This window comes from Staurois parvus, unplaced genomic scaffold (assembly GCF_062004578.1).
Source record: "Staurois parvus isolate SC_StPar_1 unplaced genomic scaffold, SC_StPar_1.0 ptg000298l, whole genome shotgun sequence".
Classification (NCBI taxonomy): domain Eukaryota; kingdom Metazoa; phylum Chordata; class Amphibia; order Anura; family Ranidae; genus Staurois; species Staurois parvus.
Window position 1 is genome coordinate 6,338,435 of NW_028318094.1, and position 14,942 is coordinate 6,353,376.

General features: G+C 41.1%; 1 protein-coding gene across 1 annotated transcript in view; it reads right to left on the reverse strand.

The window, feature by feature from the left end:
• Nucleotides 1-14,942, reverse strand: part of FAXDC2 (fatty acid hydroxylase domain containing 2) — a 67,855-nt gene that overhangs the window by 30,263 nt on the left and 22,650 nt on the right. Inside the window, exons 2-4 of the mRNA XM_089682825.1 lie at nt 12,386-12,430; nt 9,514-9,605; nt 490-593 (exon numbers count right to left, since the gene is read on the reverse strand). Of these exons, the coding sequence (XP_089538951.1) occupies nt 490-593; nt 9,514-9,605; nt 12,386-12,430 (241 nt within the window). The remainder of the gene's footprint in view (nt 1-489; nt 594-9,513; nt 9,606-12,385; nt 12,431-14,942) is intronic.

A 14,942-nucleotide genomic window follows, 5' to 3' on the forward strand; every position in this document is an offset into this window, starting at 1 on the left:
GTGCCTTCTCATCAATGCCCACCAGTGCCGCCTCATCAGTGCCACCTCATCAGTGTCCATCAGTGCTGCTTTTCAGTGCAGCCTCATCAATGCACATCAGTGAAGGAGAAAAATGACCTGTTTGCAAAATTTTATAATAGAAACAAAGAAAACTTTTTTTTTCCAAATTTTTTGCTTTTTTTTTGTTTATAGTGCAAAAAATTAAATTCCCAGTGGCGATTAAATACCACCAAAAGAAAGCTCTATTTGTGTGAAAAAAATTATACAAATTTCATATGGGTACAATGTTGCATGACCACGCAATTGTCATTCAAAGTGTAACAGCACTGAAAGCTGAAAATTGGCCTTGGCAGGAAGAGGGTAAACGTGCTCGGTAGGCAAGTGGTTAATCTGCCCTGGAGTGATGCTTCAGCTGTAGGTAAGAAAAATAAAGACATACTACTGCATATTACTACTGTATATTGAAAAGCTGGTTGTATGATTACTCACCTAAGCAGTATAAGGCTAATTCATTTCCACCATAGTAGCTGTGCAGCTTCCCCCATTGGGCCTGCCAGAAGTCGCCCGATGCTCCCCAGAAACGCTGCAGGTGCCTGAAACAAGGATAAAATGTAAAATGTGATACCAGCCTGGGATTAAGATGTTTAATGTGTTATTGGTGAGACATGAATTGTCATTAAAATCTTTTAAAACAATGAGTTGAAGCTATGTAACTAAGTACCATAAATACATTAAGGCTAAAATTCAAGTAGCTGACGAGTGTATCATTCAATCCACCCTATCATCTTTGTATCTCATGTACTTGCAATTTACTCTTTCTGTTTCTTCTCTTTCTTGCGTTAATATATTTTTCTGTATTGTGCTTTTCAGAAGTGCCTTGTTTCTACTGTATCATTTGTAAATGAACTGTTGTTTTACAGTTTACTTTCATATAATAAAATCGTTTGTAAACAAAAAAAAAAAAAATTCAAGTAGCAAAATTACAATTGAACACAGCTATGTATTTTTAAAACTAATAAAACAGATATGTAATGTAAGTAGTGCAATTTCCTGAACATCTGCTGATATTAGTTATAATGTCCTTTAAAGTGGCACTAACATTTGGAGAAATGGTGGGAAAGTGCTGCACCTTGTTCTCATGTCAGAAGGATTAGATGTCTCATTTGTGCAGGTTAAATGGCCCCAGGATGTCTGTTCTGAGTGGAAGAAACAGGTTTTGCAGTCTTCTCCAGATTTTATTCTCCTGGATTCAGGGGTGGACTGACAACTCATGGGGCCCCCGGGCAATAGGGGATCATGGGGCCCCTGTGTCCTCAACCACACCCAAAAAAGCCTATGAAAAAGCCAATGAAAGGTACCAGGGGCATTACATGGGGCCCCCTACTGACCCCGGGCCCTAGGGCAGTGCCCGAGTGCTTGAATGGTCAGTCCGCCCCTGCCTGGATTGGGTTGTGAAGCCCAGAGGCTTTGTAGAGACACACGGGAGGGATGAAGCCTCTGACCCTGTGCCTCATTTTACTGGAAACCAGCACTTCAGAGTGGTATTAAGACTAATTAATTACGTAGGAGCCTGCAGAGCCACAAGTTGGGCCATGTGTTTTTCACAAGGCTGAATAAGATAACGTGCTGAGCAGGGGCGGACTGACCATTTAGAAACTCAAGCACTGCCCGAGGGCCCGGGGTCAGTAGGGGGCCCCATGAGATGCCCCTGGTACCTTTTTCATAGGCTTTTTTGAGTTTGGGCAAGGGCACAGGGGCCCCATGATCCCCTATTGCCCGGTGGCCCCATGAGTTGTCAGTCCGCCCCTGGTGCTGAGTCTGTGCGGAAACAGGCTTAAGCTGTGTACACGCTATCATTTTTTTTTTGTTCAGCCCAGCGGCTGAACAAAAAAAACTGAAGAGCTTCCTGAGAAGCTTGCTGTACTAACGATCATATTTTAGTACAGTGATCTCCACATTGAGCTATTGTGTCCTGACAGAGGAACTGCCCCCTACCAGAACACAGCAGTTGGCTGTCAGCCCTGATCAGATGCTGGTTTCCCACATGGAAGAAAAATATATTTGAAATATATTTAAAAAATATTCTTCCCAAATATATTGACATATATTTGAAATGCTACAATTTTGGCCATATTCAGTATATTTCAAAATATATTTCAATAAATATATAAAATGACTTTTTTTAGATGATAAAAAAAATCTGAAGAATATATTTAAAAAACATATTTTTAAAAATATATATTTTTTAAATATATTTTTCAGATTTGTTTAACATATATTGAACATTTCAACATATATTTTTTTAACATATATTTGTAAATGCATTCCAAAAATGTAGATTTATATTTTTAAAGACATACAGTATATTTGAAATGTATTTTGAAAAATATTTTTCATATATTTTTGTAATAAAAACGCATTTCAACATACAGTGGCTCTGAGGAAGAGGCAAAATATGTCCGTTCCTAACCTTGGAAACCACTAAGCAATTCATTCACTCCCTTATTATATCATGCCTTGACTACTGTAACTCCCTCCTCATTGGCCTACCTCACTGCAGGCTATCCCCACTTCAGTCTATCTTGAATGCTGCGGCCAGACTCATCCACCTTACTAACTGCTCTGTTTCCGCCACCCCCCTCTGCCAATCCCTCTACTGGCTTCCGATCGCCCAACGGATAAAATTCAAAATGCTAACATTGACATATAAAGCTGTTCATAATACTGCCCCAAACTACATCACCGATCTGGTATCCAAATACCACCCAAAACGTACTCTCCGCTCCTCACAAGACCTCCTACTCTCTTGTTCCCTTGTCTCCTCCTCCCATGCCCGTCTCCAGGACCTCTCCAGAGCTTCCCCCATCCTCTGGAACTCCCTACCCCAATCCATCAGACTATCACCTACTCTCCTCACCTTTAGGCGCACTCTGAAAACCTATCTCTTCAGGGAAGCCTACCCTGCCCTCAGCTAATTACTGAACTCCTCCACTCTTCCTACCACTCCATCCCACACAGCTATTTCCTTCTGTACCACTATCCCTTCCCTCCTAGATTGTAAGCTCCAAGGAGCAGGGCCTTCGAACCCCTCTTGTATTGAATTGTATTGTTACTGTACTGTCTCGTGTATTGTCTCCCATTATAATGTACAGCGCTGAGCAAACCGTTGGCGCTATATAAATCCTGTATAATAATAATAATAAAAGTCCTCAAAACGCATCAGCCTATTGGATGTCTATACTCCCTATTGCGGACTGTTACTCAGCGTGGTGTTGACCCAGCTGTTCTTTATGATGCGCCTTGACTATATTGTCATTTGTGAGTACAACACCTACTTTTTTTTCTTATTAAACATTTTTTATGGCAATGCACTAGGCCTGTGCGCCCTCTGTTTGTTCTTTCCTCATTCAGTATATTTGGATTTCCCCGGTCTATTGAGGGCAGCAAGGTGTGCATATTCCAGGACATTCTTAATGTGGTTGTAGCCTGCATTGAGTCCATCCCCAAGCGCAGGAGCATTTGTGTTTACTCAAAACCACTGCAAGGGTTGCCTTTTGTGTGAGTTTTTGACCTTTTGATTAAAAGTGGGCAAAAAGTCCAAAAACGTACTTCACTGACTGGACTGAAGTTCATGAAAGGTGCTACACTTGGGTCCCCACGATGGGCTTCACAGAAGGCTAGTCTGACTCTGATGACAGGAACATGCTGTCACATGAGGATAGAGGTGACTTTCATTGTCCAATGACAGGCTGAGAGCAGAGACATGACCAAGCTGTGTTGCTGAACATCAGTAAAGTGGGGTCACTACTCTGGCTGTCAGGGGAGTGCAATTCCTCGGATTGGATGGGCAACATTAAAATCCAACAGTAAAACAATTCCTATTCACAGCATGTATGTGAGCTACGTATTTAGCTAATAACCAGAAATTCAACTTTATTTATCCTCAGCTACTCAGGGTGAACGGATCCCTGACCTGTGATAACATAGATGAAAGGCTGCGCTGAACTACAGTCACAAGATTTGGTCATCAGATAACAGGAAGCCACAAAATGCACAGTGAATTCAGAACTGCCTAGTACTGTTGACACTTTCAGCTTGAGACCGACTATAAAGCCACGGCCTTCCCTGTTTACTACAGATATGAGATGTTTTGGAACATATTGCACAGAAATAGTAACTTCTAGCTTTTTTTTTTTGCTAGAAGGAGAATACGTCACGTAAATCTTTCATGGATGACTTAAACAGGATGTAAATGCTCAATCTGTTCTTATTAAAATAACAAACATGTTATACTTACCTGCTCTATGCAATGGCTTTGCTCACAGCAGCCCCAATCCTCCTCATCTGAGGTTCCCCACCGGCAGCTCTGGTTCCTCTCCCCCCCCCCTCCCCCGAGTGCCCCTAGAGAGCAAGGCACTTTCTATGGGGGCATTCGTGTGTGCTAATGCCTTAGCCCTGCCCTGTAAGTCCATTGACACACAAAGCAAGGATCGGATTGGCCCCCCCTCTCCCTCCCAACTGGCTGTGATCCTGCTTCTGTCTCTGAGCCAATGAGGAAAAAAGAGAGCAAAGAGAGACGCTGCTCTTGTACACATTGCTGGATTGAGATCAGGCTTAGGTAAGTATAAGGTGTGTGTGTGGGGGCGCTGAATGCAGAAGGTTTTTACCATAATGCAAAGAATGGATTAAGGTAATAAACCTTCTATCTTTAACCAGTTGCCGACTGCAGGTAGGCCGTCATATGATATGTCCTCCCAGAATGCGATCTCTGTTATCGCTGTGTCCTATGGACACAGCTGATCACATGATGTGGTAAAAGGCCAACCACAGCAGCCTTTTACTACGTGATCAGCTGAGTACAACGACACGCTGATCACAGGGAAATGCAATTGCCGGTTCTCGGCTGCACTTTCCTCACGCTGTCAGATCGTGAGGAAAGTACTGCCAAGAACCGTCAGTTGTCAGAGCAGAGATCGGCACCGATCATCAGGGCACTGATGATCAGTGCCCTGATGATCGGTGCCTAGCAGTGCCACCAACCAGTTCAGCCCACAAGTGCCCAGCAGTGCCACCCACCTGTGCTCTCCAGTCCCACGCACCAGTGCCCATCAGTGCAGCCCAGCAGTGCCGCCAGTCAGTGCTCAGCAGTGCCACCTATCAATACCCATCATCAGTGCCACTTTTCAATGCCGCCTATAAGTACCGCCTATCTGTGCCACCTATCAATGCCGCCTATCTGTGCCGCCTCATTAGTGCTGTCTATTAGTGCCGCCTATCAATGCCGCCTATCAGTACCACCTATCTGTGCCGCCTCATTAGTGCTGTCTATTAGTGCCGCCTATCAGTGCCCATCAATGCCGCCTATCAGTACCGCCTATCTGTGCCGCCTCATTAGTGTTGTCTATTAGTGCCACCTATCAGTGCCCATCAGTGCAGCCTCATCAACGCACATCAGTGAAGAAGAAAAATTACCTGTTTGCAAAATTTTATAATAGAAACAAAGAAAAACATTTTTTTTTTATTTTTTGTTCTTCTTTTGTTTATAGAGCAAAAAATAAAACACCCAGCAGTGAGTAAATTCCACCAAAAGAAAGCTCTATTTGTGAAAAAAAATGATACAAATTTCATATGAGTACAATGTTGCATGACCGCACAATTGTCATTCAAAGTGCGACCATTGAAAGCAGAAAATTGGCCTGGTAAGGAAGGGGGTATAAGTGCCCGGTAGGCAAGTGGTTAAAAGAAATGACATTACTTGATCACGTCTCTCATATACATATATTATAATATATGTTTGTGAATATATCACTTGACATTGCTATGCATACTGTACAGAGGAGCTACATGGACAATTGCCTCCAGCAACCAAATAAAAGCACCCTGAGAAAAGTATGAATTTTCATTCCTTCCTCTTGTGGGCAGGTACAGTCCAAGCTCTTTCTGCACATACATACTTCCCAACCTTCTGAGATGAGACAGAGGGACACCTTTTAGCACAAAGGACAGATCCCTGCCATACTCCCAGCTTGAGGGTTAGGGACTGATGTGAATGTATAATGTATGTATGTAAAGCGCTGCATAAATTGACGGCACTATATAAGTACCTGAAATAAATAAATAAATAAAAATAAATAATGACAATTGTGCGGTCATGCAACACTGTACCCATAAGCATTTTTTAGCATTTTTTTTGAGACAGATAAAACTTTATTTTGGCGGTATTTATTCACCACTGGGATTTTAATTTTTTTGCTACATAAATTAAAAAATCCAAAAATGTTGAAAAAAAGTGTTTTTCTTATAAAATTTTGCAAATAAATATTTTTTCATAAATCTTGGCCAAAATGTATTCATCTATCTTTTTAGTAAAAAAAAAAAATAACACAAATTAGTTTATAACTTTTTTTACATTTTTATTTTATTTTTTATAATATTATTATTATTATTATTTATATATTTTTTTTAACATACACTCACCCTAGCAGTATAGTGTCACCATAGGGACACTGTACTACTTGTGGAGGTTATGAAGATATTTTTCTCTTTTTTTACACTGATTGCTTTTACACCCATAAAGGCTGTAAAAACAATAATTTCTCCTCTCTGGCTGCATTTCTGCAGCTATTGAGAAATACTGTGCAAGCTGTGATTGGTCACAGCTTGTCACATGGTACAAGGCTGTTGTGAATAGCCTTGTACAGGGGTGGACTGACCATTCGAGCACTCGGGCACTGCCCGAGGGCCCAGGGTCAGTAGGGGGCCCCATGAAATGCCCCTGGTACCTTTTTTTATAGGCTTTTTTGAGTGTGGGCAAGGACACAGGGGCCCCATGAGTTGTCAGTCCGCCCCTGGCCTTGTACCATTTGACCTCTGTGATTATTCACATATTTCCCAAGTAGTAGGGATAGATGTCAGGAAGTGATATCTTGTTTACTACTGTTCATTGGCCAATCAGTGATCACATGAATCGGGACCTCACACAGAGGTCCCGTACAGCAATCTGTGTTCCATTGTGTCCAGAGGACACAGGCGGAAGGCACTGGCAATGGATGTGGGGGGACATTTATAAACTTCCATCCGCATAGGCAGCACTCCCGTCTGGCCATTTATCAACATGAGCCGGACAGGAAGGGGTTAAGGAGATCAGTTTACACTGGGGCCAGTAGTGCAGTTGGAGGACAGACTTCATCTGCCTTTGGTAAATACACCCCTGGTCATAGATGCAGTTTAGCATTGTCCTGCTGAAATATACAAGGCCTTCCCTGGAAAAAGACATCATCTGGATGGGAGCATATGCTGTTTTAAAACCTGGATATAGCTTTCAGCATTGATGGTACCTTTCCAGATGTGCAAACTGCCCATTCCATAGGCACTAATGCACCCCCATACCATCAGAGATGCAGGTTTTTGAAGAGTGCTGATAACAAGCCTGAAGGTCCTTCTCCTTTTAAGTCCAGAGGATACGGCACCCATGGTTGCCAAAAAGAATGTCAAATTTCAATTTGTCTGACCACAGAACAGTTTTCCACTTTGCAACAGACCATTTTAAAAGAGCTTTGGCCCAGAGAAGACAGCTGCGTTTCTAGATCATGTTTCGATATGGCTTCTTCTCTGCATGATCGAGCTCTAACTTGCATTTTTGGATGTCACCGCAAACTGCTATCACAGACAGTGATCTTTGGAATAATTCCTCAGCCCATGCAGTGATGTCCAGTACAGAATCATGCCTGTTTTTAATACAGTTCCATCTGAGGGCCCCAAGATCACAGGCATCCAATGTTCTGTTTCAGCCTTGTCACTTGTGCACAGAGATTTCTCCAGATTCTCAGAATCTTTTAATAATATTATGTACTGTAGACGATGATGTATTTAAAGTCTTTGTAATTTTATGCTGACAAATATTATTCTGAAATTGTTCAACAATTGTTATATGCAGCTTTTCACAATTGGTGAGCCTCTGCCCATCTTTAATCTGACTCACTAAGATGCTCTTTTCATACCCAATTTTGTTACTGATCTGTTGCCAGATAACCTAATTGCAAAATGTTCTTCTAGCTCTTCCTTGTTAGTACTACTTACTTTACCAGCTTTTTGATACCCTGTCCCATCTTTTTTGATACATGTTGCTGCCATCAATTTAAGGATTACCTTATTATTTTCTTAGACTGGTAGATTTTCTCAGTTTAAACATTTAATATGTTTTCTATTTTCTATTGTGAATAAAAATATGGGTTTATGATATTTGCAAATCATTGCATTCTGTTTTTATGTAGATTTTACTAAATCTAATTTTTTTGGAATTGGGGTTGTAAATATTCTTCCTCCTCTCTGTTCTGTTAAAATAAAAAATGCTCACCTTCTGATGTAGAAATGGATCTACCACTGCCAGCAACTCAGCGATCAGGCTAGAGACCTCCTTCTTTGGAGGAAGGAACTAACTTGGTGTCTACACACTACAGCACCCTAGGCTATAATTGCTTCTTGTTTGCCTGTAAGATTATGGGAGGCATGGGAATTAAATACAGTAGCTCCTGGTTGAAGAAGAGGTCTCCAGGACTCGTGTTTCAATGAAAATCCAACCATTGTGCAAATGAGTATTTTTATTCTAATAAAACAGATTGGCCCTGGATTAACCATATTTATATTTGGGAGGTTATTGTGAAGGTATTTTAATAGAGTCTCACCTGCCTTTTAATTTACTTTCTTGAAAGTATTGCTTCTGCAGGTCAAAGCAGAAAATTAGAACTGGCAAGAACAAAGATCATATCTGTGGGCTAAATAACTAAAAAAATGAGAGGATTCCCCCTTCTACACAAAAGAGGTGGGTGGAGGAATTGGAGGAATCCCCCCCGCCCCGCTGTGCTAAAGTATTCTGACAGCTGGGACTCCTCCACTGTCGTCAGAATACACTGATCAGTGCTGCAGCCACTGATTGAATCAAAATTTCCCAACAGTCCCAACAAACCGATCAACTTGTATTGAAGGGGGGGGGGGGCAAACACTAATCCATGTGCAGCCTGTCCCTGCTAGACCAGCTAGATTTTGATCCATGTATACCCACCTTTGGATCCTTGTGAGTACCTGCCCACTGACACTCAATGAGGCTATGATGTTGATTTACTAAAGGCACATAGACTGTACACTTTGCAAGTGCAGTTGCACTCTGCTAAGGAATTTGCTCAAGAGCTTAGTAAAAGAGGTAAATCTTCAATTTGCAAAGAATACCCAATCCCATGCAGGGAAAATTAAAAAAAACAGCATTTTTGCTTGCATATGATTGGATGAAGTAAGTCAGCAAAGTTTCCCCTAACTTACTAAGCACATTCCCTTGAAGATTACACCATCTATTTGCCTTTTGTAAATCAACTCTGCGTCTGTTCTCATGTGAAAAAAAGAACCAGATCAACCATGCTCTAAAAATTACAGCAATATAGCAAAATATAACATGAATACAGCTGATACATTTTAGACACAGTAATTGGAACATAGCACACTGTTACAAAATAATCTCACCATGTGACTGTGTTTCTGAAGGCAGCAAACGTAAGAAGTCCAGTGCCTAACACAAAAGCTGTTTTCTTCACTGAGTCCCAAACTTGCCCATCCTAGAGGGAAAAATATGAATACAGCAACATTAACAGGATATAACTATGGTAAATAGCAGTGTTACAAAAATGGTGGTGCTATATAAAATGGCATATTACAAGTATGGGTAGGTAAAAAACCATTACTGTGAAAAATAACTATTTTTTTAATACCTGTAATGATAGTGTTCGGTATATGAATTTCTTTTTTTTATTTTACAGGTTTTTATTTATACTTATCTTCATCTTTAGTCCTCATGCACACTGGGCATTTTTACAGCGGCTGTTTTTGGCTTTTGGCATTTTTTTTCTACAACCAGTAAACTCCCCAGCATGTTATCCTATGTGTCCATAGCACACAGGTTTTAATCAGAATTTTTTGACATGGGTGTTTTTTGGCTGGGAAAAAAAACAGGACTAGTGGGTTTCTAAAGAATGTTTTAGCTATAAAAATGCTCTAATGCTGAAAAACGTGGTAAAATGCAGTAAATCGCAGCAAAACACTGCAAACCAGCGTTTTTTGACTATTTTTGAGCAAACAATATATATTTTTGGACTAACAAAATGCTAAAGAATGCAGCTAAATGTTAATGCAAAAATGCATTTAACATAACTTTACACAGCTAACGCTACCAAGGTTATTAAAACGCCCCGAGTGCATGGAGCCTACATGCAGACCGAGCTATAGAAGACAACAAGGTAGCCAAAGTGCAGGAATTAGTAAAAACAATGTGTCATTTATTAAACATTTATAAAACAAATGACACATTGTTTTTACTAATTCCTGCTCTTTGGCTACCTTGTTGTCTTCTACAGTATATGCCACTGAGGATTCCTCCCAGATCTGATTTCATTAGAGCTCTCCATCCATTCATCCTCTCATCCAACCATCCATGGTCTTCATTCCATATGAACTATCATTCAGCCTGAGTTCACACTGATGTGGTGCAGAATTTGCACCGGTTTCTGTGCGAACTCTACATCACATCATAATTGCACCCTGTTCATGCAGGTGTATATATTAAGTTAATAACACCCCGAAATTGGTTTGCAAAACGCGGTGCGATGTGCAAAATCGGATTGCATAGGTGTGAATACTCATGTGATCCGATTTTAAGGTGGACAAAAAAAAGGGTCCTGTATCTTTTTGGTGCGGATGCGGTGCTATTTGAGCCATACAAAATGTATGGCTGAAATTGCACCGCACAGAATTCACATGTGATTTGCACAGGAATGTGATGTGGTTCCTGTGCGAATCACATGCAATATACCGCACAAGTGTGAACCTGAGCTAAGGCTGCTGAATACTTGTACCCACCATCCAGGACTTCATTATATCATCAACTATGATGATTCCACCAATAGGAATTGGGAATAAGTACTTTCAAAAATGTATTTGACTGTTGTACTAAGAAGCGCTGAGAGACTTTTTTTCTTTGTAGTTTTATGCAGACCAAGCTGTCCAGCAAAAGTAGCAGTGGCATCACTTAGCTAGTACAGAAATTTATGGCACTTCTGTATCAAAATAAAATTTCTCATTGCCTATAGGAAGCAGTCAGAATCAACATTTCATTTTCAGCTATGCGTTATAGAAATCTGGAATCTGATGATTTCAAATGTTTTTGTTAGCACACTTTTGATACATACAGCAAGTCCCATACATGTCTGTATACTGTATGTCTTTCTAGATTTCTTCAGATATAAGCAGCATGTTTCAGGCACTACGAGATGAGCCTCTGTCAGTTGCTCATTGTAAGGCTTCATTCACGCAGGTGCAGAGGCCCCTATAGCATGAGGGATTTGTTTATGTGTCTTATAGCAGCTGTGTGCAGGCAGCATAAGTAAGTGAATGCAAGTGCAGCGGCTGTACAGACTCACCCACACAGCAGAGTTTGGCAAGTTCAAGGGTGGATGTGTGACACTGAACACAGACAGTGTGCATCACATCTACTGTTTGAAAAATATAAACTTATAAAGCACAAGAGAAAAGTGCTATACAGGGCTGCTGTTAGAAATAATGGGGTCCCATACAGCGAACCTGACAGTGCCCCGCCCCCCCCCAAAAAAAAACCCACGTCTTACTATGCGTTAGTTATGAATGAATACCGCGAGTGATCGGTACTGATCACTCATTGTTTTCATTCAGGACAGGTAAGGGCTGGTAAATGTAACATTTGTACTGGGCCTATCCCCCACTCTCCTTCCTGAATGATCCTATTGAGTGCTTGCAGCTGCCAGTGGGGAACAGAGGAGGGAAGCCGGCAACACGGCAGGGGTAAAGGCACAAAGGGAGGCCTGGGCAGCAGGGGGAAACGTTTGGTGCACAAGGAGGATGATGGGTGCAGGGGAGCAGGGTCAATTATTGGAACCGAAACCCCTGTATGGCTCTCTCTGCAGTAGCTGAAAGCCAGAGGAAGGGAGAGGAGAAGAAGCCAGCTTTCAGCTGCTGCAAAGAGAGCCATACAGGGGATCAGTTCCAGTAAAATGCCCCCCACCACTTTGCCGGTCACCCTCCCTGCCCATATCTGATTCACCCATCATTCACTCACTCACCTGGCCCCCCTGCTGGCCTGGGCTCTGTACAGGAGGATGACCATCCACAGCCCTGGTGCTGTATATATATGTGAGTAATTGTATTGTGTTGTATACAAGGTACTGTACATACAGTATTCACTTTCCTGACAAGTGTGAAAATGAAAATATGAAACATTTTACTTATTTTCTATACCCATGTTCTACATGCCTCTCCCCTAGGCTGCCGAAATTATATCTAACCAAAAATCCTGAAATCTTCATGTTACCTGGCTTCTGCGTTCCAAGAGAACAGAGGTGTCACTTTTACCCATCTGTAAGCAGACAGAAATGTACCCATCATTAATAGGGCCACAGTATAAAGAGAATCTCAGCAAAATCAGAAGTTCTATTAAAATCAGTTTATTATAATCAATTTACAATGAAAAGATATCCAGAAAAAATACATTATTTCTATAAATACTATGATATGTATTATGATGCTCCTTGTTAAAGACAGAATTAAAACAGAATGTACAGTATGTTCTTTCTTTCTTTGTTATCTGTTTTTCTTTCTTTTTCACTCAAGTGAAGAAGTCAGAGCCATGACTCCTCCACTTGTCTCACTATGGAGGTTTCACATAAAGACAACTATTGCTGGGCTTTCAGTTAAGATAACCCTTAGTGCTCTGGGAATCCTTTGGCGGGGATATACCTTGTAATATATGTTTATTTAAAAAAAAAACAAAGACTGTAAATACATAGTTAAAACAGGATTTAGAAACATTTAAATCTAAAACTGTAAAGTAAAATTGACCAAATTTTGCTTTAAATGTCATTGGAGAGAATTTACAATGTTAATTACTTTACACCTCCTCCAACAACAGACACAAAGACAAGCAGAATTCATGTCAGCTCAGCTAGACCTAGTGCTAAATTTACACTGTACTGGCCCATCATTGTGGCTACACCAGTAGCTCAATGCAGCTTAGATTCAGTTGTTATTATACATGTCTTGACCCCTTGCATTGCCTCCATTTGAAATGAAATTTCTTCCATTCATGGACAACAACAAAGCACACATTAGCTTTAGTCAAGGATGACTTGTATGTGAGTGCTTCTGAAATGTGCCCATACATTGGCAGAGGTTTTGTTGGTGGTTGATGACCAGGTGGCAACTCTACCGTTCAAATTGGCAACATTTTCTGAACATACAGTCAGGTCCATAAATATTGGGACATCGATACAATTCTAACATTTTTGGCTCTATACACCACCACAATGGATTTGAAATGAAACAATCAAGATGTGCTTTAATTGGAGACTGTCAGCTTTAATTTGAGGGTATTTACATTCAAATCAGGTGAATGGTGTAGGAATTTCAACAGTTTGCATATGTGCCTCCCACTTGTTAAGGGACCAAAAGTAATGGGACAGAATAATAATCATAAATCAAACTTTCACTTTTTAATACTTGCTTGCAAATCCTTTGCAGTCAATTACAGCCTGCAGTCTGGAACGCATAGACATCACCAGACGCTGGATTTCATCCCTGGTGATGCTCTGCCAGGCCTCTACTGCAACTGTCTTCAGTTCCTGCTTGTTCTTGGGGCATTTTCCCTTCAGTTTTGTCTTCAGCAAGTGAAATGCATGCTCAATCGGATTCAGGTCAGGTGATTGACTTGGCCATTGCATAACATTCCACTTCTTTCCCTTAAAAAACTCTTTGGTTGCTTTTGCAGTATGCTTTGGGTCATTGTCCATCTGCACTGTGAAGCGGCGTCCAATGAGTTCTGAAGCATTTGGCTGAATATGAGCAAATAATATTGCCCGAAACACTTCAGAATTCATCCTGCTGCTTTTGTCAGCAGTCACATCATCAATAAATACAAGAGAACCAGTTCCACTGGCAGCCATACATGCCCACGCCATGACACTACCACCACCATGCTTCACTGATGAGGTGGTATGCTTAGGATCATGAGCAGTACCTTTCCTTCTCCATACTCTTCTCTTCCCATCACTCTGGTACAAGTTGATCTTGGTCTCATCTGTCCATAGGATGTTGTTCCAGAACTGTGAAGGCTTTTTTAGATGTCGTTTGGCAAACGCTAATCTGGCCTTCCTGTTTTTGAGGCTCACCAATGGTTTCCATCTTGTGGTGAACCCTCTGTATTCACTCTGGTGAAGTCTTCTCTTGATTGTTGACTGACACACACATACACCGACCTCCTGGAGAGTGTTCTTGATCTGGCCAACTGTTGTGAAGGGTGTTTTCTTCACCAGGGAAATAATTCTTCGGTCATCCACCACAGTTGTTTTCCATGGTCTTCCGGGTCTTTTGGTGTTGCTGAGCTCACCGGTGCGTCCCTTCTTTTTAAGAATGTTCCAAACAGTTGTTTTGGCCACGCCTAATGTTTTTGCTATCTCTCTGATGGGTTTGTTTTGTTTTTTCAGCCTAATGATGTCTTGCTTCACTGATAGTGACAGCTCTTTGGATCTCATCTTGAGAGTTGACAGCAACAGATTCCAAATACAAATAGCACACTTGAAATGAACTCTGGACCTTTTATCTGCTCATTGTAATTGGGATAATGAGGAAATAACACACACCTGGCCATGGAACAGCTGAGAAGCCAATTGTCCCATTACTTTTGGTCCTTTAACAAGTGGGAGGCACATATGCAAACTGTTGTAATTCCTACACCGTTCACCTGATTTGGATGTAAATACCCTCAAATTAAAGCTGACAGTCTGCAGTTAAAGCACTTCTTGTTCATCTAATTTCAAATCCATTGTGGTGGTGTATAGAGCCAAAAATGTTAGAATTGTGTCGATGTCCCAATA